Below are 26125 nucleotides of genomic sequence, written 5' to 3' on the forward strand. Positions count from 1 at the left end.
AGGACAAAGAAGCAAAACATTCATTATGTGATCCACTAGTCTGAGCTTTCGGTACAAGGCTTCGACGAGGTGTAAAAACATTCGTAGCTTATCTTGATTTAGGTGGATCGTTTAAAACAAAAGTCATCAACTCAAATTCTCAGACTTTCATTGTTTAACAATATTTAAGCCAAGAATTGATTGAATGGTGACATGGCGACAAATTTCTACAATATAAATACGAGTCGAAATGTAAAACAGGGGACGAGAGTTCCTCCAGACAAGAAAAACCTAGTAAAGGGAAGCTATACAGGGTGGATGGAGGGATAGAAGAAAGAACACTGTGGTATTGATAGTTGATAGGACTCCTATCCTGGCAGGAGGTGGTAGAAGAAAGAAGAGTTTATTAGGTGGCTCACTTGTGAGCCTTTAGCCTATGTCCCTTTGGGCGGGGTCCATTTTAACGAACTGGGGTCAATGGTTTTGTTGTTGCTGCCTCTTTTGGTCTCCTTGGATTTCCACTCGTCGATCAGATCCTGTAAGGGGGAGTTCAGTTCATAGAATTGATTGGCCTTTTACAGGAATTTGCATCAGATTCAAGAGCACTGCGTCACAGACAACATTTAAGTCATCCACATTCGCAGACCACATGACATAGATGACAGCCACATAAAACAGATAGATAGGGTTCTATACGCACAAGCTACAGCAAATACAGTGCCGTCGGAAAGTATTCAGACCCCTTGACTTTTTCCACATTTTGTTAGGTTACAGCCTTCTTCTAAAATTGACAAATTGCTTTCTTCCCTCATCAATCGACACACAATACCCCATAATAACAAAGCAAAAACAGTTTTCATAAATGTTTTGCTAATTTATTTTAAAAATGTAACAATGAAATATCACATTTACATAAGTATTCAGACCCTTTACTTACTTTGTTGAAGCACCTTTGGCAGCGATTACAGCCTCGAGTCTTCTTGGGTATGACACTACACGCTTGGCACACATGTATTTTGAGAGTTTCTCCCAGTCTTCTCTGCAGATCCTCTCAAGCTCTGTCAGGTTGGATGGGGAGCGTTCCTGCACAGCTATTTTCAGGTCTCTTCAGAGATGTTAGATTGGGTTCATGTCCAGGCTCTGGCTGGGCCACTCAAGGACATTCAGCCACTCCCGCGTTGTCTTGGCTGTGTGCTTAGGGTCGTTGTCCTGTTGGAAGGTGAACCTTCGCCCGAGCCTGAGGTCCTGAGCGCTCTGGAGCAGGTTTTCATCAAGGATCTCTCTGTACTTTGCTTTGTTCATCTTCCCTTGAGCCTGACTAGTCTCTCAGTCCTTGCCGCAGAAAAACATCCCCACAGCATGATGCTGCCAGCACCATGCTTCACCGTAGGGATGGTGCTAGGTTTCCTCCAGATGTGACGCTTGGCATTCAGGCCAAAGAGTTCAATCTTGTTTTCATCAGACCAGAGAATCTTGTTTCTCATGGTCTAAGAGTCCTTTAGGTGCCTTTTGGCAAACTCCAAGCGGGCTGTCATGTGCTTTTTACTGATTGCTCAGTTTGGCCGGGCAGCCTGCTCTAGGAAGATTCTTGGTGGTTCCAAACTTGTTCCATTTAAGAATGATCGAGGCCACTGTGTTCTTGGGGACCTTCAATTCTGCAGACATTTTTTGGTACCCTTCCCCAGATCTGTGCCTCGACACAATCCAGTCTCGGAGCTCTACAGAAAATTCCTTCAACCTCATGGCTTGGTTTTTGCTCTGACATGCACTGTCAACTGTGGGACCTTATATAGACAGGTATGTGCCTTTCCAAATCATGTCCAATCAATTGAATTTACCACAGGTGGACTCCAAGTTGAAGAAACATTTCTGGGATGATCAATGGAAACAGGAAGCACCTGAGCTCAATTTTGAGTCTCATAGCAAAGGGTCTGAATACGTAAGTAAATAAGTTATGTCTGTTTTTTTAGTTTTTAACAAATTAGCAAACATTTCTAAAAACCTGTTGTGGTATTGTGTGTAGATTGCTAAGAAAATTGTTTTATTTAATACATTTTGGAATAAGACTGTAACATAACAAAATGTGGAAAAAGTCAAGGGATCTGAATACTTTCCGAAGGCACTGTACATGATAAATACAGTGCAAAACCAAGGATAGCTCAAATGTCCACAGGACTTCTCCTTGTGTCAAGTTTGATGCACCTAAGGACAACTTATTTAAGAGGAGAAACGTAGGGTTTTAACTGACAAACTTTTTCAAATTTGATATTGTCATGTTGCACAAATTTAAATGCCAAACAGAAAAAATATGAGAAGAATATGTATAACCACGGTAGCAATTGAAAGGGAACAAAGGTGAGGCCAGTTCACCTGAGACAGAACCATATTCAAACTGTTGATTTTATGTGCATTTTACCTTTACTGTACTTTTTGCAACCATTTGTCGATAACGAAATCTGGAAATAGTTCAATAATATAACAAGAATATTCATGCCAATACTTGGGGTAGATACAACATGACAAGACAAAAAATACAATACGCCAGGTCGCAGTTGTAAATGAGAACTTGTTCTCAACTAGCCTACCTGGTTAAATAAAGGTGAAATATATATTTTTAAATAATACAAAGGTTTGAGTGACAGGTCTAACTGGTGTCTCCAAATGGCCACACCTCTTCAAAGTGTGCACAGTCATTTCAATACACTTTCATTACTCAGGGGTAGAGCCTTCAAATAGTTCATTTTTGTATTTTTTTTTAATCTACTGGCTGTGCCTTTGGAGGAACTGAAGGCTGTGCCTTTGGAGGAACTGACAAATTTAAAACATTTGTCAGTTGAAAGCTATACGTCGTTGTAAAGCGGAGACCCAATACGTCATTTATAGTATGTTACTGTACAGCCACTGCGTTCCAATTTAAACACTTATCAGTGACCCAGTCACCCATTTTGATCCCATATGTGGGATCAGAGTACAAAGGGTTAACCAATGTTGATATTGTCATGACACACACATCTTCTTCATGAAGGGGACACATACAGTACCTGTCTCTTCAAGACCAGGTGCTTTCCCTTCCAGTACTTGAGCATCTGCAGGGACTGCAGGGTGCTGACAATGTCCACCGGGTTCACGGCTGTCTCCTGGCTGATCTCTGAACACGCAAACATAACACGCAGCTCTTCACACACTCATTCAAAAAAGAGAATCCTGCCAAGAGTGTACCATTTCATATTTAAATGCTTGGTAGAAAATCTGCTTACGTGTTCAAATGAAATGTAGGCTAACCTGAAGCCACATAATTAACAACATTAAAATCATCAACATTTACAGACGACATGACACAGATGACAACAACCACATAAAACAGATAAGGATATGCATAACCAAAGTAGCAATTGAAAAGGAACACTTTGGAGATGATGTATGTGTGCGAGTGTGTGTGTGTAACCTGAACAAGCCACCTCATTTGACAGCCTCATTTTGACCCGAAACTAATTGTACATTCTTTCCAAATCCTCTTAACACAGTAAAGTGTGGCATTAAGCACACACATTTTTTGGTGTGAACAAATTCAGTTCCATGCAAAGTCCTCTCTATCACCTTTGATGGAGATTTCCTTGCCCTGGAAGTTGTACATGTAGCGTAGCAGCACCTCCTTCCAGTAGCTGCGGTAGCTGATGAGGCCCAGGTCCGAGAGGGGCCGCTCTGGGGAGCCCACCTTCTCCTCCACCTTGGACAGCAGGTAACCTATAGAAAGGGGATAGGCAGGGTGGTCAGTAGCAGTTCAAATAAACAACGAGATGGACTGCACGAAAATAGCAATGAGACCCAGTGGAGAAAAGCAAAACCTCAAACTGAACTGTAGTTTTACTCTACTGCAATAGCCACTAGAGCTGGGCGATACACCAAATGAATTTGATGAAATCTAATTGATGTTTTAGCCTATATCGTGCCTGTATTGCAAGAATGTTTGAAACGTTTTTATGAGCTTTTTTGTCCGCTTGTTCATGTTGTCTTTTTAGTCTCGTCTCTTTTGCTCTTTTTCTGTGCTTTGTGCACCTTGCCAATCATACACCAAGCCCCTGCTGCTGCCACTCACAAGAACGGTCCAACATAAATTGATCATATGGATCCCGAAACACATTGAGACACACACATCATCTCCCGAGTGGCGCAGTGGTCTAGGGCACTGCATCGCAGTGCTAGCTGCGCCACCAGAGTCTCCGGGTTCGCGCCCAGGCTGGGCTGGGTTCGCGCCCAGGCTCTGTCGCAGCCGGCCGCAACCGGGAGGTCCGTGGGGCGACGCACAATTGGCATAGCGTCGTCCGGGTTAGGGAGGGTTTGGCCGGTAGGGATATCCTTGTCTCAGTATGTAAAATGTAATGAAATGTAAAAAAAAAAAAATGTAATAAAATGTATGCACTCTACTGTAAGTCGCTCTGGATAAGAGCGTCTGCTAAATGACTGTAAATGTAAAATCTACTGTAATAGAGGAGAACTTAACCTATCTAACTATAACTATTTTTGTCTCAACTCCCAAAATTTACGGAGAGCAGACCCTGCTAAAGCGGGAGTGTGAATGAAAATTCTGTTTCTGGAAAATGTATGCTCAATTTCTGTCTCGCTTTGCTGTACCACGTACAGTCCGATAGAAGCATTTTTGCCACAGACTTGTGCCAACTGTCGTGGCGAATATGCCAATCTTGGTGTTCTCTGGCAAATGCCAAACGTCCTGCACGGTGTTGGGTTGTAAGCACAACCCCCACCTGTGGACGTCGGGCCCTCATACCACCCTCATGGAGTCTGTTTCTGACCGTTTGAGCAGACACATGCACATTTGTGGCCTGCTGGAGGTCATTTTGCAGGGCTCTTGCACAAAGGCGGAGGTAGCTGTCCTGCTGCTGGGTTGTTGCCCTCCTACGGCCTCCTCCACGTCTCCTGATGTACTGGCCTGTCTCCTGGTAGCGCCTCCATGCTCTGGACACTACGCTGACAGACACAGCAAACCTTCTTGCCACAGCTCGCATTGATGTGCCATCCTGGATGAGCTGCACTACCTGAGCCACTTGTGTGGGTTGTAGACTCCGTCTCATGCTACCATTAGAGTGAAAGCACCGCCAGCATTCAAAAGTGACCAAAACATCAGCCAGGAAGCATAGGAACTGAGAAGTGGTCTGTGGTCACCACCTGCAGAACCACTCCTTTATTGGGGGTGTCTTGCTAATTGCCTATAAATTTCCACCTTTTGTCTATTCCATTTGCACAACAGCATGTGAAATTTATTGTCAATCAGTGTTGCTTCCTAAGTGGACAGTTTGATTTCACAGAAGTGTGATTGACTTGGAGTTACATTGTGTTGTTTAAGTGTTCCCTTTATTTTTTTGAGCAGTGTATTTAGCCTAGGTATAATTTTACAAGGCCTGAATTCATTTGATTATTGCTGACTGATTGAAATGCAGTGAATTTTTATCTTTAATTGTACAAGAAGCTTATTTTGAGATTATTATTATTATATATTTTTTGTTAGCTATACCATGAATCTGAGCAGCTAACCGATCGCTGCAGCTGTACATAGTCCATCTGTAAATAGCCCACCCAATCTACCTACCCCCTCCCCATACTGTTTTTATTTTATTTACTTTTCTGCTCTTTTGCACAACAGTATCTCTACTTGCACATCATCATCTGCTCATTTATCACACCAGTGTTAATCTGCTCAATTGTAATTATTCGCTCCTATGGCCTATTTATTGCCTACCTCCTCATGCCTTTTGCACACACTGTATATAGACTGTCTTTTTTCTACTGTGTCATTGACTTGTTTATTGTGTTATTGGCTTGTTTATTGTTTACTTCATGTGTTGTTGTCTGTGTCACACTGCTTTGCTTTATCTTGGCCAGGTTGCAGTTGCAAATGTGAACTTGTTCTCAACTAGCCTACCTTGTTAAATAAAGGTGAAATTAAAAAATCCCCCTTAAGTTTGAAAAAATATATATACAGTGGGGAGAACAAGTATTTGATACACTGCCGATTTTGCAGGTTTTTCTACTTACAAAGCATGTAGAGGTCTGTAATTTTTATCATAGGTACACTTCAATTGTGAGAGACTGAATCTAAAACAAAAATCCAGAAAATCACATTGTATGATTTTTAAGTAATTCATTTGGATTTTATTGCATGACATAAGTATTTGATCACCAACCAACCAGTAAGAATTCCGGCTCTCACAGACCTGTTCGTTTTTCTTTAAGAAGCCCTCCTGTTCTCCACTCATTACCTGTATTAACTGCACCTGTTTGAACTCGTTACCTGTATAAAAGACACCTGTCCACACACTCAATCAAACAGACTCCAACCTCTCCACAATGGCCAAGACCAGAGAGCTGTGTAAGGACATCAGGGATAAAATTGTAGACCTGCACAAGGCTAGGATGGGCTACAGGACAATAGGCAAGCAGCTTGAGAAGGCAACAACTGTTGGCGCAATTATTAGAAAATGGAAGAAGTTCAAGATGACGGTCAATCACCCTCGGTCTGGGGCTCCATGCAAGATCTCACCTCGTGGGGCATCAATGATCATGAGGAAGGTGAGGGATCAGCCCAGAACTACACGGCAGGGCCTGGTCAATGACCTGAAGAGAGCTGGGACCACAGTCTCAAAGAAAACCATTAGTAACACACTACGCCGTCATGGATTAAAATCCTGCAACACACGCAAGGTCCCCCTGCTCAAGCCAGCGCATGTCCAGGCCCGTCTGAAGTTTGCCAATGACCATCAGCATGATCCAGAGGAGGAATGGGAGAAGGTCATGTGGTCTGATGAGACAAAAATAGAGCTTTTTGGTCTAAACTCCACTCGCCGTGTTTGGAGGAAGAAGAAGGATGAGTACAACCCCAAGAACACCATCCCAACCGTGAAGCATGGAGGTGGAAACATCATTCTTTGGGGATGCTTTTCTGCAAAGGGGACAGGACAACTGCACCGTATTGAGGGGAGGATGGATGGGGCCATATATCGCGAGATCTTGGCCATGTATCGCGAGATCCTTCCCTCAGTAAGAGCATTTAAGATGGGTCGTGGCTGGGTCTTCCAGCATGACAACGACCTGAAACACACAGCCAGGGCAACGAAGGAGTGGCTCCGGAAGAAGCATCTGAAGGTCCTGGAGTGGCCTAGCCAGTCTCCAGACCTGAACCCAATAGAAAATCTTTGGAGGGAGCTGAAAGTCCGTATTGCCCAGCGACAGCCCCGAAACCTGAAGGATCTGGAGAAGGTCTGTAATGGAGGAGTGGGCCAAAATCCCTGCTGCAGTGTGTGCAAACCTGGTCAAGAACTACAGGAAACGTATGATCTCTGTAATTGCAAACAAAGGCTTCTGTACCAAATATTAAGATCTGCTTTTCTGATGTATCAAATACTTACAGTGGGGCAAAAAAGTATTTAGTCAGCCACCAATTGTGCAAGTTCTCCCACTTAAAAAGATGAGAGAGGCCTGTAAATTTCATCATAGGTAAACTTCAACTATGACAGACAAAATGAGAAAAAAAATCCAGAAAATCACATTGTAGGATTTTTAATGAATTTATTTGCAAATTATGGTGGAAAATAAGTATTTGGTCACCTACAAACAAGCAAAATTTCTGGCTCTCACAGAGCTGTAACTTCTTCTTTAAGAGGCTCCTCTGTCCTCCACTCGTTACCTGTATTAATGGCACCTGTTTGAACTTGTTATCAGTATAAAAGACACCTGTCCACAACCTCAAACAGTCACACTCCAAACTCCACTATGGCCAAGACCAAAGAGCTGTCAAAGGACACCAGAAACAAAATTGTAGACCTGCACCAGGCTGGGAAGACTGAATCTGCAATAGGTAAGCAGCTTGGTTTGAAGAAATCAACTGTGGGAGCAATTATTAGGAAATGGAAGACATACAAGACCACTGATAATCTACCTCGATCTGGGGCTCCACGCAAGATCTCACCCCGTGGGGTCAAAATGATCACAAGAACGGTGAGCAAAAATCCCAGAACCACACGGGGGGACCTAGTGAATGACCTGCAGAGAGCTGGGACCAAAGTAACAAAGCCTACCATCAGTAACACACTACGCCGCCAGGGACTCAAATCCTGCAGTGCCAGATGTGTCCCCCTGCTTAAGCCAGTACATGTCCAGGCCCGTCTGAAGTTTGCTAGAGAGCATTTGGATGATCCAGAAGAAGATTGGGAGAATGTCATATGGTCAGATGAAACCAAAATATAACTTTTTGGTAAAAACTCAACTCGTCGTGTTTGGAGGACAAAGAATGCTGAGTTGCATCCAAAGAACACCATACCTACTGTGAAGCATGGGGGTGGAAACATCATGCTTTGGGGCTGTTTTTCTGCAAAGGGACCAGGACGACTGATCCGTGTAAAGGAAAGAATGAATGGGGCCATGTATTGTGAGATTTTGAGTGAAAACCTCCTTCCACCAGCAAGGGCATTGAAGATGAAACGTGGCTGGGTCTTTCAGCATGACAATGATCCCAAACACACTGCCCGGGCAACGAAGGAGTGGCTTCGTAAGAAGCATTTCAAGGTCCTGGAGTGGCCTAGCCAGTCTCCAGATCTCAACCCCATAGAAAATCTTTGGAGTGAGTTGAAAGTCCGTGTTGCCCAGCAACAGCCCCAAAACATCACTGCTCTAGAGGAGATCTGCATGGAGGAATGGGCCAAAATACCAGCAACAGTGTGTGAAAACCTTGTGAAGACTTACAGAAAATGTTTGACCTCTGTCATTGCCAACAAAGGGTATATAACAAAGTATTGAGATAAACTTTTGTTATTGACCAAATACTTATTTTCCACCATAATTTGCAAATAAATTCATTACAAATCCTACAATGTGATTTTCTGGATTTCTTCCCCTGATTTTGTCTGTCATAGTTGAAGTGTACCTATGATGAAAATTACAGGCCTCTCTCATCTTTTTAAGTGGGAGAACTTGCACAATTGGTGGCTGACTAAATACTTTTTTGCCCCACTGTATGTCATGCAATAAAATGCTAATTAATTACTTAAAAATCATAATGTGATTTTCTGGATTTTTGTTTTAGATTCCGTCTCTCACAGTTGAAGTGTACCTATGATAAAAACTACAGACCTCAACATGCTTTGTAAGTAGGAAAACCTGCAAAATCGGCAGCGTATCAAATACTTGTTCTCCCCACTGTATATGACTTTTAGGCCGTATTGCCCAGCCCTAATAGCCACGTAATGTAAACACAAAGAACTTGCTTTCAGGGCATATTAAAGAAGCTGAATTTTGTGTCAGCCCTGTCAGTGTTGACTGTGTATTTAAATCACCAATACTCTGTGTTTTCATTCCTGGGGGCTTAATAAATGAATCTGGAAATTCCAACTGGCTGTAGTTAATAAGAGAGAACAGAGGTAAAAAAATATATGCCTATAGCGACTTACTGAAGTCAATCAGCATCTTCCCATAGCCCTGTCTCATGTACTGGGGCATGGTCAGGATGCAAGAGACGTTGTAGTTGAGGAAAGAGTTCTTTTCCTGTAAGAACAGAGAATATGTGTATGAGTCTCATCTTTAAAACTAAAGTAATGACAGAGACTTGGTAATAAAAAACAATAAAGCTCCTAGCATCAACCGTATGAAAACGTCATGGGAGAAAGATTTATTAGGATCCCCATTAGCTAATGCTAATGGCAAAAACTAGTCTTACTGGGGTCCGACACATTACGTAAAAAACATTACAGACAAAAGACTTTTACAATTGACATACATTTAAAAACATGAACATGTAGTGTGCATCTATTCAGTTACACATACATGTCAGTACATACACACAACAAGTAAGTCACATGGGGGAGAGGCATTGTGCTGTGAGGTGTATTTGTTTTTTTTAAACCAGGTTTGCTGTTCAATTGCGCTATATGTGACAGAAGGGAGTTCCATGCACTCATGGCTCTGTATAATATTGTACTTTTCCATTAACTTGTTCTGAACCTGGGAACTGTGAAAAGACCCCTGGTGGCATGCCTGGTGGGGTAAGTGTGTGTCAGTGCTGTGTGTAAGTTGACTATGCAAACAATTTGGAAGTTCCAACACAATGTTTCTTATTTAAAAAAAAAAACAAGAAGTGATGCAGTCAGTCTTTCCTCAACTCTTAGCCAAGAGAGACTGGCATGCATAGTATTTATATTAGCCCTCTGATTACAATGAAGAGCAAGACGTGCCGCGCTGTTCTGGGCCAGCTGCAGCTTAACTAGGTCATTCTTTGCAGCAGTTGACCATATGACTGGACAATAATCAAGATAAGATAAAACTAGAGCCTGCAGGACTTATGTGGTGTCAAAAAAGCACAGCATCTCTTTATTACAGACAGACCTCTCCCCATATTTACAGCCATTGAATCTATATGTTGTCACAATGACAGTTTACAATCCAAGGAAACTCCAAGTAAATTAGTCTCCTCAACTTGTTCAACAGCCACACCATTAATTACTGGATTCAGGTGAGGTCTAGAACTTAGGGAATGATTTGTACCAAATACAATGCTCTTAGTTTTAGAGATGTTACTGGTCACCCATTCCAAAACTGACTGCAAATATTTGCTAAGGGTTTCAGTAACTTCATTAGCTGCTGTTGCTGATGCATATATGGTTGAATCATCAGCATACATGGACACACATGCTTTGTTTAATGCCAGTGGCAGGTCATTGGTAAAACTAGAAAATAGTAGAGGGCCTAGAGAGCTGCCCTGCAGTACACCACACTTTACATGTTTGACATTTGTGAAGCTTCCGTTAAAGAAAACCCTCTGAGTTCTATTAGATAGTTTGCCGTACCGTGGACGTAGAGCTGACGTTGAATAGCCATAAAACATTAGTTCTCAACACAGGTTATGGTCAATAATACCAAAGGCCGCACTGAAATCTAACAGTACAGCTCCCACAATCAATTTCTTTCAACCAATCATCAGTAATTTGTGTCAGTGCAGTACATGTTGAGTGCCCTTCTCTATAAGCATGCTGAAAGTCTGTTGTTAATTTATTTACAGAGAAATAGCATTGTATGTGGTCAAACACATTTTTTCCCAACAGTTTGCTAAGAGCTGATAGCAAGCTAATAGATCTACTATTAGAACCAGTAAAGGCCGCTTTATCACTCTTGGGTAGCGCAATGCCTTTGGCTTCCCTCCAGGCCTGAGGACAAACACTTTCCTCTAGGCTCATATTAAAGACATGACAGATAGGAGTGGCTATAGTCAGCCACCATCCTCAGTAGCTTTCCATCTAAGTTGTCAATGCCAGGAGGTCTGTCATTATTGATCGATAACAATAATTTCCCCACCTCTCCCACACCAACTTTACAAAATTAAAACGTACAATGCTTTTCTTTCATTATTTATTTTTTTATGCATGAATACGATGGCTCACTGTTCGTTGTTGGATTTTCCTGGCGAAGTTTGCCCACTTTGCCAATGAAGTCATCATTAAAATAATTGGCAACATCAAACAGTTTTGAATAAGCCATCTGATTCGATGAAAGATGGAGTTGAATGTCTTTCTGCCCAAAATTAAATTTAAAGCACTGCAAAGTTTTTTTCTATGATTCTTTATAGCATTGATCTTGGCTTCCTAATATAGTTCCTTCTTATTATGTTGAGTTAAGTCACATAATCTTTCAATTTGCAATAAGTCAGATGTGCAGCCAGACTTATTAGCCACTCCTTTTGTCCCATCTCTTTCAACCATACATTTGTAAAATTCTTCATCAATCCATGGAGCCTTAACAGTTCTAAAAGTAAGTCTCTAAACAGGTGCACGTTCATCAATAATTTGGCATTTTTAAAATATTTTTTTACATCATCCACATGAGTCACAGCAACATCTTTTGCATAATCTCTTATTCACTATTTTAGGCCCAACTTTAGGAAATGTGGCTTTCCTGGATATAGTCACTATACTGTGATCACTGCACCCAATGGGTAAAGATACAGCTTTAGAACAACGTTCTACTGATAGGTTGATTAATAACCTGAACCAGATTACAGGCACTGGTTACAGTGAGAAGCTTCCTCTTGAGCAGACAGCTTGATGAAAACCAGTCAATATCCAGGTCCCCAAGAAAGTAGACCTCTCTCTTTACATCACATACACTATCAACCATTTCACACACATTGTTTAGATAGTGACTGTGAGCACTTGGTGGCCTATAGCAACACCCCAAAAGAATAGGCTTTAGATGAGGCAGGTGAACCTGCAACCACAACACTTCAATAACACTTGACATGTGATCTTCTCTAAGCATTACAGGGATATGGCTCTGAATGTATACAGGCAACCACTATCAATGTGGAAGGAGTACAGTGGATGGGTGCCTTGGTCTTTTAAAATGTTTTATTTACCTTAGAGAAGTATCCCACAAGATGGCAGCCTGTGTTGTCTGCCTCGGTCATAACGTAGAACAGAAAGGGTTCCACGTCGTAGTACAGCGTCTTGTGATCCAGGAAGAGCTTGGCGAGTAGACACAGGTTCTGGCAGTAGATCTGGAAAAGGAAACCATACCATTTAAATTCCCCAAACGCCTTGCCAGAGATAATGCAGGTTGTTTTATAGGACAGCCAGGCACCCCTGGGGTTAGAGACCATAGGCTGAAGAAGTGTGAGACACATCTTTTTTTTTTAACCATGATTATTTCTTTGCTCTTTAGACCAATACACCTATTTTGAGGAAAAAACAGACAAAGTAAAGTATGAGTCCAGGGTTAGAGAAAATGTATAGGCCCCTCACTTTGTTCTTCTTGCCGTCCACTTCAAAGACAGAGATGGCTCCCTTCCTGTAGACCTCATCTCCGGGTGGATGCTTCCACACACACTTGGCCTAGCAAACACACAGGGAGACAACACCATTGATTTGCTAATTCAAATCCAATTATCCACTGACCCAGTCTGATATTTACAGCCGTATAATCATTTAAATCAATGATGTACAGGAGTGATGTATACTGAACGAAAATATAAACGCAACATGTAAATAAAGTGTTGGTCAAATGTTTCATGAGCTGAAATAAAATATTTGTCATATGCACAAAGCTTATTCCTCTAAAATGTTGTGCTCAAATTTGTTTACATCCCTGATTAAACAGCATGATCATTACACAGGTGCACCTTGTGCTGGGAACAATAATAGGCCAATAAAAGGCAGTTGTCACATAACACAATGCCAAAGATGTCTCAAGTTTTGAAGGGTCGAGCTGTTGCCAGATAATTAAATGTTCATTTCTCTACCATAAGCCACCTCCAACGTCGTTTTAGAGAATTTGGGAGTACGTCCAACCGGCCTCGCCACCGCAGACCACGTCTAACCACGCCAGCCCAGGACCTCCACATCTGGATTCTTCACCTGCGGGATCATCTGAGACCAGCCACCCGGACAGCTGAAGAAACTGAGGAGTATTCCTGTCCGTAATAAAGCCCTTTTGTAGGGAAAAACTCATTCCGATTGGCTGGGCCTGGCTCCCTAGTGGGTGGGCCTATGCCATCCCAGGCCCACCGATAGCTGCCCCCCTGCCCAGTAATGTGAAATCCATAGATTAGGGCCTAATTTATTTATTTAAATTGATTGATATCCTTATATGTACTGTAACTCAGTAAAATAGTTAAATTGTTGCACGTTACGTTCATATTTTTGTTCAGTGTATGTAGTAAAATGATGGGGGGAAATTATCATATTTGACATGCCAATGTAAACAACGAGAAAGCAACGCTACTGCCACCTTCTGGCCTGGAGTATTTTAACCAGGCTGAACCCCGATGTACAGCGCTACAGTGCCTTCAGAAAGTATTCACACCAATTTACTTTTTCCAGATTTTGTTGTGTTACAAAGTGGGATTAAAATTGATTTGTCATTTTTTGTCAACAATCTCCCCAAAATACTCTGCAATATCAAAGTGGAAGTCAAATGATTATATTTGTAAAGAATGTATAATAAATAAAACATGAATATATCTTGATTAGATAAATAGTCAATAGAATCACCTTTGGCAGCGATTACAGAGTCTCTAAGAGCATTCCACACTTGGATTGTGAAACATCTGCCCATTATTCTTTTAAAAATTCTTCAAGCTCTGTCCAATTGTTTGTTGATAATTGCTAGACAACCATTTTCTGGTCTTGCCATAGATTTTGAAGCAGATGTAAGTCAAAATTGTAACTCTGCCACTTGGTAAGCAACTCCAGCGTAGATTTCGCAGTTATTTTTTGCTTGTGTTTAGCTCCATTCCAACATTTTGGTAGGCTATTTGATCAACTTATATATAATTAGATACATGCAGGTTCTCTTGGCATTACTTGTTACCCTACATCAATAAAACAAATGATCAAATCTAGTTGACATCGGTCAGCTTCTCTCACGCAGCAAAGAGGTCTAGAGACCAGGAAGAGAATGCAATAACAAAAAAACAAAAATGGAGGGAAAGATTATCCGTGCAAAATGTTCAAATGACATCAGCAGACATGCCAACCTTGTACCACTTCAGTGTGGCGGCGGCACCACCGGACCCCACAACGGCGCACTTGCGACACCCCCACTGGTCAAATCATAGGCAATGCACCTTTTTTTAGCCTAATAATAATGTTGGCAGAAGACTGCCTCACTATAAATGGTAGACTATAGACTGTTATGGGTACTTGGTAATTAGCTGCTCTTCAGTAGCAAACTAGAAATATGTTTAGATGTAAAATCAGGGCTCTCCCTGGGATTTTCTGATAAAATGGTGCTGATGTAGGCCTAAGGTTGGTTAGGGGGGAGGGCAGGAGGGGTCCGTTTACTTTCCCCTCAAGGAATTGGAGCATTTTGCATTTTTGAAAAGCCTGTAACTGCCATTTCCTGAAACCTAGAGTCTTAAATTCTATCATAATTTAGCCAGCACAGAAGTTTTGTGTATGATCCTAAATGAAATTGAGTTGGTCTCAATGACACACCTGTAGTCTAGTGAAAATGTAAACTGACTTATTTATTTTCTGGGTAGGGGGGGGGGGGGGGGGGGGGGGGGGGGGTTCGGGAATAATTCAATTACTGGATGCAATGTAGTAGTCTAGCTTACTGTAGGCTATTTGGAATATTATGAAACAACTGAGCTAGGCCTATATGAGCTTGTTCCAGATTTCCATCCCTGACCTAATCCATCAAGTTAGGTCTGACTACTAGGCTACCATTCATTCAACATGCCTTGTCAACGGTGAACTGACTATTATCCCGTCATTAGCAATCTACTGTTGACCATACAGCTATATCAAGAAAACAGATCAACACCTGGTTCATTAACATCGGCCTACTAATCTTTCACAGTCTAACATAACGTTCTGTGAAGGTTGTATTAGCTGAACAGCTCTCTCGGCCTTTCCATCCAGGCAGAGATGCACACTGGACTACCACAACACCGCACGTTTTCTTGCTCGTCAATGCGCTCGTGCCTACTATGGTGGCGGAGATCAAAGCATGTGCGGGCAAGAGAGTGCTTTCGCTTCGTTGACTAAACGCTGTAGCTAACTACCTTCTTCGTAATGACACCTTGGTTTAGGAGCTAACTCTGAAATAGTGGTTGTGCTTGACTAACACATTTTTATTTATTTTAACCTTTAACTAGGCAATTCAGTTAAGAACAAATTCTTATTTTACAATGACAGCCTACCACGGCCAAAGCCTCCCCTAAACCGGAACGACGCTGGGCCAATTGTGCGCAGGGTTGTGATACAGCCCGGGATCGAACTAGGGTCTGTAGCCACTCGGGAGCCTTACATTTTGGAAAATGTATTTCGCAAACAGTTCGTTCTCCATTTTCACTACCCTTTTTCCTCGCACATCAGTGATATCAATGGTGGAGAGCTGCCATCCAGCTCGAGGGAGGAAAATAGTCAGCGGTGGCACCACAGGTCCCGGAGTGATGTGGCGAAAAAAATATTCTGGGGCCTGTAGATTTTCCTGATCTGATAACCTACACAGGTAAAACCCTGGAACTTATATGGTATGATGTGATTAATCTGTTGTAAAAAGGTTGAATATGGGCTATGATGGAACCAGAGTTTTTACTAATCAGGTCATTTGGTAAAAAAAAAAATCCTGGCCTTGTGGAGGATAGTGCCCAGGACCGAGTTTGTGAAACCCTGGGGTAGACTATACAGCATCTGTTGTTAGTAGCCTACAGTTGATCAGTCTGAAAAATAGTCTTGTTTCCATGCAATACAGAATGTCAGATCGCTAATGTTTAGGTGTAAAGGCTGCTACATTTATGAAAGAGTTTATGCTTGTGTCTGTCTAGACTCTAGAGTGATGTGTTATCAAGCTTGCTAAATAAATACCAGAGGAAAGTGGAGAGCGCGCTTTGTACACGACCCGCGCCACCTGCGATTTCTGTGAATCTGATTGGTCAAGACACGCAGAGTGCAGTTACATGCACACAACAATATGATTATTGTGGATAGTCAGATTAAAATAATAGTTTGATTAAAACGCTTACATAGTTTGCAAGAACGAATTTCCTAAAAATCCTGTTAACATGGCAACATCTGAAATCAGGCTACCTGATGGCACTCTGAAAGTGCTGAAAATAAACATTCTACCACAGAGTTTGGACATACCAACTTTGTATGTGAAAACTACTTCTAAGACACGTACATTCAGTTGTTCCGAACACACTTCACTCGCTAAAGAGGGAGGCTCGCTCAGCTGGTGCTAGCACAAGCGCAGGTCAAATACACCGCTGGACATCGATTAAGGTGTTTACATGTCCTAATCATTTCAAAGACTGCTCAGAAAACCAGGTGTTTTAATTGGTGTATGCTTACTTCGATTTTGACCATACGCCGATTAAGATAAGCAGAGTATTTCATTATTCGTGTGCATTTAAACATACTCAAAAAGCCTGCAGCAGCTCTCTGATGTGACGGACAGACATTGTGAGCGAGTTCACAAACCATGAGGCAAATTGGTTAAAGAAATTAAATACACTTTGCCCCTATTTTTAACGCTTTCCATCAATATATTTGATTAAACCAGTGCTGCGGCAACTACTGCCTCGCCACATATTTTCCAGTGGCCCTGAAAATAGTACTACGAATACGGGGAGTGCCTGACTGAAGAGCTAGACATTTTTTCTCCTTGCCCAAGTCCTCCGATTGGCTCAGCACCAACTTCAGACACAATGTTCCGACTAGAAGCATATTTTTAGGGTCGTTTTTTTGTACCAGCATACTTTGACGTCAAATGACGTGCATAGTATGCAAAATGCGTGCAGGTTGGCAGGTCTGCATTAGTTTGACCAGTTTTAAGGGAATTAAAAGCAGTGAAAACACTCCAACATATTTCTGATAAGATTTTAGTTCGGGTTGGATGTGTAATTTATGTGGTTGAAATACTAGCAGCTTTTATGATGCTGATAAAGATAGACCCTTTCGATATGTTCCCTAACAGCGCATTCATTCTCTCAAGATTCTGAAATAAAAAACATGATATTTCTCTACTCCTGTTCCCGAGTAAAAATGTACATTTGGTGTAACATTTTACTGCAAGAACGGCTTAATTCTGCAGGAGTTAATGTTATATTAGGCTATGTGAGCGGTTATAGACCTACAGTCAGTGTCCAGATTTCAGTTACTATTCCATTTAACACATCTGAACAGTACAGTCGTCTTGGCCTGCCATATTTGACATCCCCGTCGTGCGACTGTCCAATCTGTATAACGCCTCGCAATCATCACACATAACATCTTGGGTCGATGTTAACTTTTTCTGCCCAAGTTCCCAAAAGCATTTGGCAAATGGCGTTTGATTGGCACGCATACAGTTAAGCCTAAGCTTCAGGGCATATGTACCAACTCCAGATAAAAATGATGAAAGAAAAACCTAAAGCCTATAGATATGAATTGCACAAGAATTATACATTTGGGATTTTTAATGCATTGTTCTCGCTTAATTTAACCTACCCACCCACCTTTAATACACACAATATTTCATGACCCTAAACCCGCCCGGCACACGGATATAACCGCGGAGACTGCGAGTTATGAATCAACCCATGCATCACTAATGTGTACACAAAAAAAGCATTGACTGACATCCTGGGCAGAGGTGTACCACAGCCGACAGTCTTGGAGGTCTGTTCATGCCTTAAGGGTGTAGTTACACGTAGCAACTTGGACGCAGCTTTAGTTGCTTGCAACTTTGTTGCATTAGGATTGATTCGTGCAACACCCCCTGCCACTGATAAGCAATTCATCTGCGACTTGGTTGCATCCAGTTGCAAAAAATTCAACTTTGTGCAACTAGTTGCAAGAAACAGCCAATCAAAACAAATAATAGAAAGATTTATGTACATGGTTTGGCAGTCATTAAACATAATTTCTTAGGTTAACCCAGACCTCTCTTTGACTAGTTTCAACTGAAATTGTCCAACATGAAGTGCATTAGTTGCGTAGCTCGTTAGTTGCGTAGCTCGTTGCTAGCTTGGTTAGCTCGTAGCTAGCTTGATGAAACGGTGCTGGCAATTTTATTTTGGCTAGCTAGCTAAATTGTACAGCCAGCTTATCTAACTCGATCCTTATACAATAACCAAACGGTTGGATAAACAAATAATTTGTGAAATCACAATGTAACGCAGCAATTTGCTGGCAATTTCATTTTGGCTAGCTAGCTAAATTGTTTCAGCCAGCTTATCTAACTCGATCCGTATACAATAACCAAACGGTTGGATAAACAAATAATTTGTGAAATCACAATGTACCGCAGCAGATGACATTGAGTAAGTTGAGAATTCCCAAACATATGACAAAAGCAGCTTAAATTTGATTGGCTGTTGCATGCTATTTCAATCACATTTGAGTTGTTTTGTGCACCAGCAAAGTGGCTTAAGAAGATGCAGTTGCAGGTTACGAGTGACAACTAAAATTGCGTGAAAGTTGCTTTTAGTAACAGAAAACCTAAGAGGTGATAAGCCTGGCTCTTCATTATCTTACCATGTGTCGTCTCAAAATGGTCTGGCTCTTCATGTACTTGAGGCAGAACTCGCAGACGTAGAGGCGTCCCAGGCGGGCGTACTCCTCAGGGTAGGGCGAGTGGTACCAGGTGTCCAGCTCGTAGCGGCCGAACAGGATGGTCTTGATCATGTTGCTGCCCTCCGTGATCTGTCCCTGGATCCGGAGCCTCTCCTGTGGCGTTTTCAACAAGTGCGAAACAAGAGAGGTGAAATATGAAATTCTTCTAAACAACCTAGATGACCTTATCTACAATACAATCTATATCACTATTGGTTAATTATTAATGAAGGAGGTAGGTGCACCGAGATTTTTCTCTTACCAGATCTTCAGATGCACGTGCCTGGGCTTTTCTGAAGAGCTCCAGGTCATATTCACTTGTGATGTTCTCCAGAAGAGGTTCTCTGGTGTTGCCGTGGCTCTGTCGATGCTCCTGTGGATGAGATGGAGATATAAAACGAGTGTTGATTGTGTCAATAAACCAAGTCTACATGACAACATCACAAAAACGACTTTTGAAATGCGTTTCAAATTCTAAGACACCAAAATGTAAGATCTCCATAGCAAACATAATTGGCTCTTTAGTCATTTGAATATGTCTCACCATGTATTTCTCCTTCTGCTCCTTAGACAAGCCAGAGTTCCTCCCTTTCCTCATCTCCGTCACCTGCTCTTTGTATCTCGTCTGTCTTGAAGTGGGCGTCTGGTGGACACAACAGAAAATAATTGGGATTTTTTTTCACTTCCAACATGAAGTGAACATGATAACATGTATCACCTTAAAAAGTATTCAATATTAATTGTATTAATTTTACCTGGTGTCGTGTGGCGTGTCTGTTGCTTTCCTCCTGCACCTTTGCCTCTTCTTCGTGTTTCTCACGAGTGGTTGCTTTCACCTGTCAATAAAAAGGAAGAATACATTTATTGGGGATTTGATTCTCGGTGGCTCTCGTCGTAGGAGACAATGAAGTTAATGTACCTCGAAACACATAACCAATGGAAAATATTGTTCTGACATATACCTTGCATTCATCAGCAGAGAGGTTGTGGTAAAGTGGGCATCCTGATACCGCAAAATGCCGTTCATGTTTCCCTGTTAGATGTCCTGCGAGAAACAAGAGAGAAAGAAAAGCAATGAGTTTACAGAGAATACATTTAATTAACTAGAATCATAACACGAATCAGGACAAGTCTTGTTGAGCATTCACTAAACTAGCAGTGGTGCCACTAACCAAATGGTGACTTATCTTACCCAATGAGTTGCATCCCGGCGTGGGACACTTCATGTTAAAATTGTAGGTCTCGTGGCAGCGACGGCGCTTGGGCCGGTGGGAGAGGTCCTTGTCGGAGTCTCTGAGGGCAGGGTCTTTGGCCAGGCTCTCATCGTGGGAGGCATTGGGGCTGGAGATGTCCAGCTCAGACTCAGACGACGGGGCGTTGCCTGTAGGCGTCAGCGGTGGAGACTCGTCTTGCTTCACATCTGGTGTGTCTACATGGGCAGGTGGGAGAAACGGCACAATGTTTAGCTACAGGGTGTCCAATAAAAAATAAAATGATGGGACCAATGGGTAAAATAATATGTTAAATGAGTAGATACTCCTCTAAGAAAACCAATGCTCCATGTCTATCATAATCTGTTCAAAAGTTACTGGAGTTTTTACCCTTGTAGGATTGCCAAAATTAGGGTGAATAATTCAATGGAGGCCAGAGAAAAAAAGTGGTAAAAAATCTTGAAAATAGCATGTTAGGCTGGATTCTTTGTGAGAATTGTCATGCTGAACAGACCGCTCACGTCACATGCGTTGCAAAATAAATTCACACATACATGTTATTCAATCATTGCACCCACACTGCTCACGTGCACCAATGAGCGTCTGCGTTGCCAAGCGCTAAAATATAAGTTGGTTCTATTTGTGGCGCAGAACGCACCGCAAGTCCTGCCTCTCCCATCTCCTCATTGGCTTTTAGAAGCATATACCCACATGCCATCTCATTGGTTATACCCACGTGGGTGATTGAAAGATGAACGGAGGTCGGTCCGTTGTGGTAATACACCTTATGATGAAAGTTAGATGCCAATCGCCATATAAAGTCCAAAGAAGAAAAAGCCTGGAAGGAGGACTAGAGATGACTAGAAATGATTCGGTTGACTGTTTCATGTGTGGACTAGTTGTTGGAGTAGAGGACCTTGTGCATTTCAGGTAAAATAACAACCCAATGTTTATATCCCAGGACAAATTAGTCAACAACAAGCTAGCTAGCTAAATTGCCATAAATATTTAATGCTTTTCGACCTGTCCCCAAATTAATATATTTGGTTCAGAGTTCATTTTGATATTTCAACCTGCGTGTCCTGATCGCGTATGGTGTGGATGGACAAAATCTACACGTAGTGAGCGGTCTGGATGTAACGCTAACTGACAGGCTCACTGTTGAACTTGTCATCTTTCTTCTCAAATCCGAAGAACATAAAACAATATAGAGGTAAGTTAGATATTGATTTTGAGACATGACATGCAGTATTTTCATATTGTAGTATACGCTTTTAATATTAATGCGAAATTCCATTCACAAAAACAAGCGTATTTTTGTGAATTGTCAACGGAGCACTGAGCGTAGCGCAAGCTTTTTATTTTCAAATCCTTTTACATTTAATCTAGCTAATATCATATTTATTTTGTGACCTGCGGATACAACTATACAGACACCACCACAACATGTAAAATCCACAAAAGTCAACAGAGCTCGGTGCTTATTATCGGATGCGTTAGGTTACGAAATCTTTTTGTATATAATTTTAATGATATGTTAGAGAAAGACCACACAGAACAATTCAGAACATGAAGAATCATATTTGTCTTGTTAAAATGTATTTTATAAAATAAGGAAGTCAAATTTCATCACCAAAGCGCATTTTCTTCCACTCTGTGCAGAGTGGGTGGCAGAATTTCTGTTAGCCGGTAATAACCAGGAGAAGAAGAAGAAACAGTCCCATTGCGAAATAATAGTTTTTTGCCTAGTCATTGATGGAAATACCAGTCGATGTAATTTGACTGGTCATGCTAATCGGTCTAGGTGAATTTGCATAATTAAATTTGCGCGTGTATACAGTATATTCAATATGTAGCCCGTCTTATTTATTAGACTCGTACAGCATACAGATACAGAGCCTTTGAGAGGAAAATCTGTCAGACAGTGCAAGAGCTGCAGTACTCTGAAAAATACGGGGTCAAATCATGACGTCAGCGATCTTCAGGACGGAAAATCTGAGCTCTAGAAAGAGGCCAGAGTTCCCAAGTTGGATGACCGTTCAAAACTATTTCACCCCCCAGTCAGAGCTAGTTTTCTCCCCAGTTGATGAATTACCATATTCTAAATATGATTTCTGTCATTCTGAGCACAGTGGGTGGACCCCCTAATCAGGTTACCCACCCAATGCATATGGGTCTGGTACATGTCTTCATTGTCCGGTAACTTTTTATTTTGCCGGTCACATGTCCGGCCAGACTTTTTCCTAACAGAAACCCTGGTGGGTGGACACCCTACAATGTAGGATACAATAATGGAATATTTTAGCAATTCTTAGCCCCCACAAGGTCTCCTAGACAGGTGACTGTCTCACTGTTAGCTAGCCTAACTATTTCAGTTGCGATGTAGGTTTTGATTCACAGCTAAAGCATCCATCCCATGGCTTTACCTTGTGAGCTTTGGCTGAGGCGCAGAGATGCTCTTGTGAGGCGTGTTCTCTTGGGTATGTTTCCATCACTCTCCGAGCTGTTCGTCTGTTCCCGCTCAGCAGAAGAGTCTGAATCTTCAGTCCCATCAGAGCCGCTCCCCACATGCACTCTCTGTGAGAAAATGAAATAAAGCAGGATTAGTAAGGTTAATGCTAGAACAGAAGATAGTTAGCCATTTACTTTCCATGGTGGCTCTAACATTAGCTATAAGTTAGCTTGCTGGAAGATACTCACCCTACCGTTAAGCTTGTTTACACTGCGCTGCACTGAGGTCGGAACGCAACCGTGGATACATTAAGACAAGGAGCCGGAGAGCGTACCTCGATGCAGGAATGGGATATGCCACTGTACTACAAATTGTACCTTTATCCACACTGACAAGATGGAAATACTGCTAGTTTTCTAGGAAAACTACTCTTGCTGTCCTCATGCTAGCTAGCAGTATCCACCACAGCCATTTTGGAATGGCAGTGTCAGCCAATCAGCTCCTTTGTTGTTCAACGCAACGTGCCATTCTGTAATGGTTTCTGTGGCTACTGGTTGGATGTTAGGGGACAAAATGAAACTGAGGATCTGGTGTTATATTTTGTATTCCATGTTATATAGAAGCTTATTAGGAACACATAATACCATATTTAATCAGGATAGGATTCTTAAGTTCTACACATTTTGTTCAATATCTCAAAATACGGTGGTCATATTATTAACAAATTATTAAATTAAAATGCTATATTATGCAAATTAGGCAGTACGGAATACATAATTACAGTCATTTAAGACCAATCATTTAAGGTAGGCTTGTCATATTATTTACACATCTTCATTATTTATGCAAAACTGAGTTTGTAACCATTTGAAAAATTTTATGAAAATTAGACACCCACACACAGCACCCCCCACCAACACACACACAGGCTTACACAGACACACACTTCTCAGCAAGCCCACACACTCACACAGCAGCACCCCCACCAACAAACACACACAGCCTAACACAGACACCCACTTCTCACTAAGTCTGAACTGTAACACAGAAGGCTACCAGTCTATAACATTGCTTACTTCTGGTAGGCCGAGACCTGAGTTGGGTTACATTGTAATGATATTTTCAGTCAAAAGATGTCCGATGACGCCGAAACACCCTCAGGACCTTCCCATACTTCTTGGCAATACAATATCACATCGATTTTATTCTGATAGGTTGAGGAATACCCATCGCAAAGAACAAATATGAACACACCAATTTCGAGGGTTTCACAAAAAAGGCTGTCCAACAGATTTGAACGTTCTCACTTGCTTTACATTTAGGCTCATATCATGTTAATATCATAACGTACAGTATTGGGATTTTAAGACATGGTTAACAACTGCCACGTTGCTTTCAAATGATTTATCATGTATTTTGACGACCACATTATTGACATTTAGTGAAAACAGATTTGTTTACTGCATTTTTTTGTAGAATTATTGTATTACGTCCATTGTTTGTTGATTCACCTTAGCCCAATATTGGACTAAAGGAGCCTAACGTTACTCCTTAGTCCAAGGACCTTACATGTTCTGTATAAAGGGCACATTGGCTCTGGAAGTCGAAACAGGCAAATACTCCATCTAAACGTGAATCGATTCTCAATTGCAGTACGGTCCCAGAAACATAAATCCCTTTACGTTCATATCACATCAAAATAATTTCACAAATGCAAAATAAACACTTACTGTACACTTTTTTAACTAGTTTTAACACAGTTGCAGCCAACAGTATTTTTCAGTGGCAACATTTGTGGCGTCTGTCTTCCGTTTACACACAGGTGTTCCAAAAGTGCAAACAGCTAATTAGCACAGGTAGCCCACGGCGTCTTTCTTCTGTTTTCCATAAACAAGCACTGTAACATGTAAATATGGCTGTGTGGAAATCCTAACCCTATAAAAAGGTGTGTATCAATTAAATATTTCGTTTTTTGAAAACTATTTCTCGGCCATATGAAAGATAAGGTCCTTATTGTTCCAAAACCAGCCATGCGTGTCAAAGTTCAGACCGAGCGTTGTGGCTATTAACAACCCCCCCCCCCCCCCCCCCTACAGAAGACACTTTTATGTGTAATGTAATAGAACTGAGAGTCATAATCAAGGGCGACTACCACCCTACTACTGGTAGCTAGCATGAGGACGAAAGGGGAAGTTTTCTGCAGAAACTATAAGTATTTCAATCTTCTCGGCGAAGTCGTGTGGAAAAGTTAAATGTGGGATATGCCAACCTTGCATTGAGGTACATTTTCCGACCCATATCTCGCTCTGACTCCATGGTGTCTAAAAGGCGCTGCCTGGTCAAGCCGAGGTCTGCATTGGCCGTGCAGCTTTTAAAGTGATACGGCCTCTGCAGAAGTCAGGGCATTCATACTTCTTGTGCTTCGCAGAGCTGTTGTGACGGAAGTTGTCAAGGAAGTGAGTTTGTGTTTATACAGGACCCACCTACTGTAAACCAATCATGTCAATGAGGAGCTATATATGGAGCCCTCAACATTGTTACAACATCTGGGAGGGGCATAGCAATGCGATTTGGAGCTCAATTTGGCCTCTGCATGCCTACGGAGGCTGCGCAATTGAGTCACGCCCAACATACAGAACCTCCCCCACACTTTCGGATCAAGTACACATTGGCTTTTAATGTAAGCAAGATTGTGTTCCGACCTCAGTGCAGCTCAGTGTAAACAAGCGTAACGGTAGGGTCAGTATCTTCTGGCATTATCTAAATGAGCTAGAAGTAGAATTATTGCTACATCATCAGTAGCTAATAAAACATTTACCAACGTTAGATTATTTAACGTTAATGTATCAAATTCTAATAATTGAGATATACAGTTAAGTAGTTAGTAGCTACCCGCGCCACGATAAAATATGAACGTAAACACAGCCTAGCTAGTACAACACAATATTAGCATCAGCTATCTAGCTTATAAGCGTAAAAAGAGGCCATCTTGGCTAGCTCACTAACGGTTATGCATTTTGTTTATATACAAGCTAACAACGTAAAATACTTTCAAATCGACACAATATAAATTCGCATTTCAGCAACGTTATACTAACATAGCGAACTGTTCTAGCTAGCTAAGTTAACGTTACCGGTATTTCACTTGGTTAGCTTATCCAGCTAGCCATCTAACGACATATATGTGTCTTACCTGTCTTCTACGGGGCATTTTTGCCTTGAGGAACTACGTATAATAACTGCTGTGGATGGAACTAGTTTAGATTCGTTTTTTACTTAAAAAGTTTGTATGTACACACAATATTAGCTAGCTATGTCTCGCGCCACATCTTCCGTTTGGAACACCTCTTGTGTTTTTGTGTAATGTGGGACTGTCTCCACTAGGT

The 26125-nt window shown here is 41.6% G+C and overlaps 1 protein-coding gene across 3 annotated transcripts; it reads right to left on the reverse strand.

Annotated features, from left to right (window-relative positions):
* Nucleotides 1-71: 71 nt before the first annotated feature.
* Nucleotides 72-26125, reverse strand: LOC129860368 (histone acetyltransferase KAT7-like). Of its 3 annotated transcripts, none has more exons than XM_055930714.1 (14): nt 25933-26124; nt 22714-22864; nt 20269-20505; nt 20039-20121; nt 19832-19912; nt 19621-19719; nt 19339-19449; nt 18999-19202; nt 12777-12866; nt 12392-12532; nt 9438-9531; nt 3577-3723; nt 3021-3127; nt 72-515 (listed from the first exon to the last, which is right to left on the reverse strand). In XM_055930714.1, the coding sequence occupies exons 1-14, from the start codon at nt 25948-25950 to the stop codon at nt 414-416; spliced, it is 1665 nt and encodes a 554-aa protein (XP_055786689.1). In that variant the 5' UTR covers nt 25951-26124; the 3' UTR covers nt 72-413. The 3 variants fall into 3 exon arrangements, with proteins under 3 accessions (XP_055786689.1, XP_055786690.1, XP_055786691.1); XM_055930715.1 differs by having other exon boundaries at nt 18999-19190; nt 25933-26123; XM_055930716.1 differs by lacking the exon at nt 72-515 and having other exon boundaries at nt 3021-3183; nt 25933-26125.

This window comes from Salvelinus fontinalis, chromosome 8 (genome assembly GCF_029448725.1).
Source record: "Salvelinus fontinalis isolate EN_2023a chromosome 8, ASM2944872v1, whole genome shotgun sequence".
Lineage (NCBI taxonomy): Eukaryota > Metazoa > Chordata > Actinopteri > Salmoniformes > Salmonidae > Salvelinus > Salvelinus fontinalis.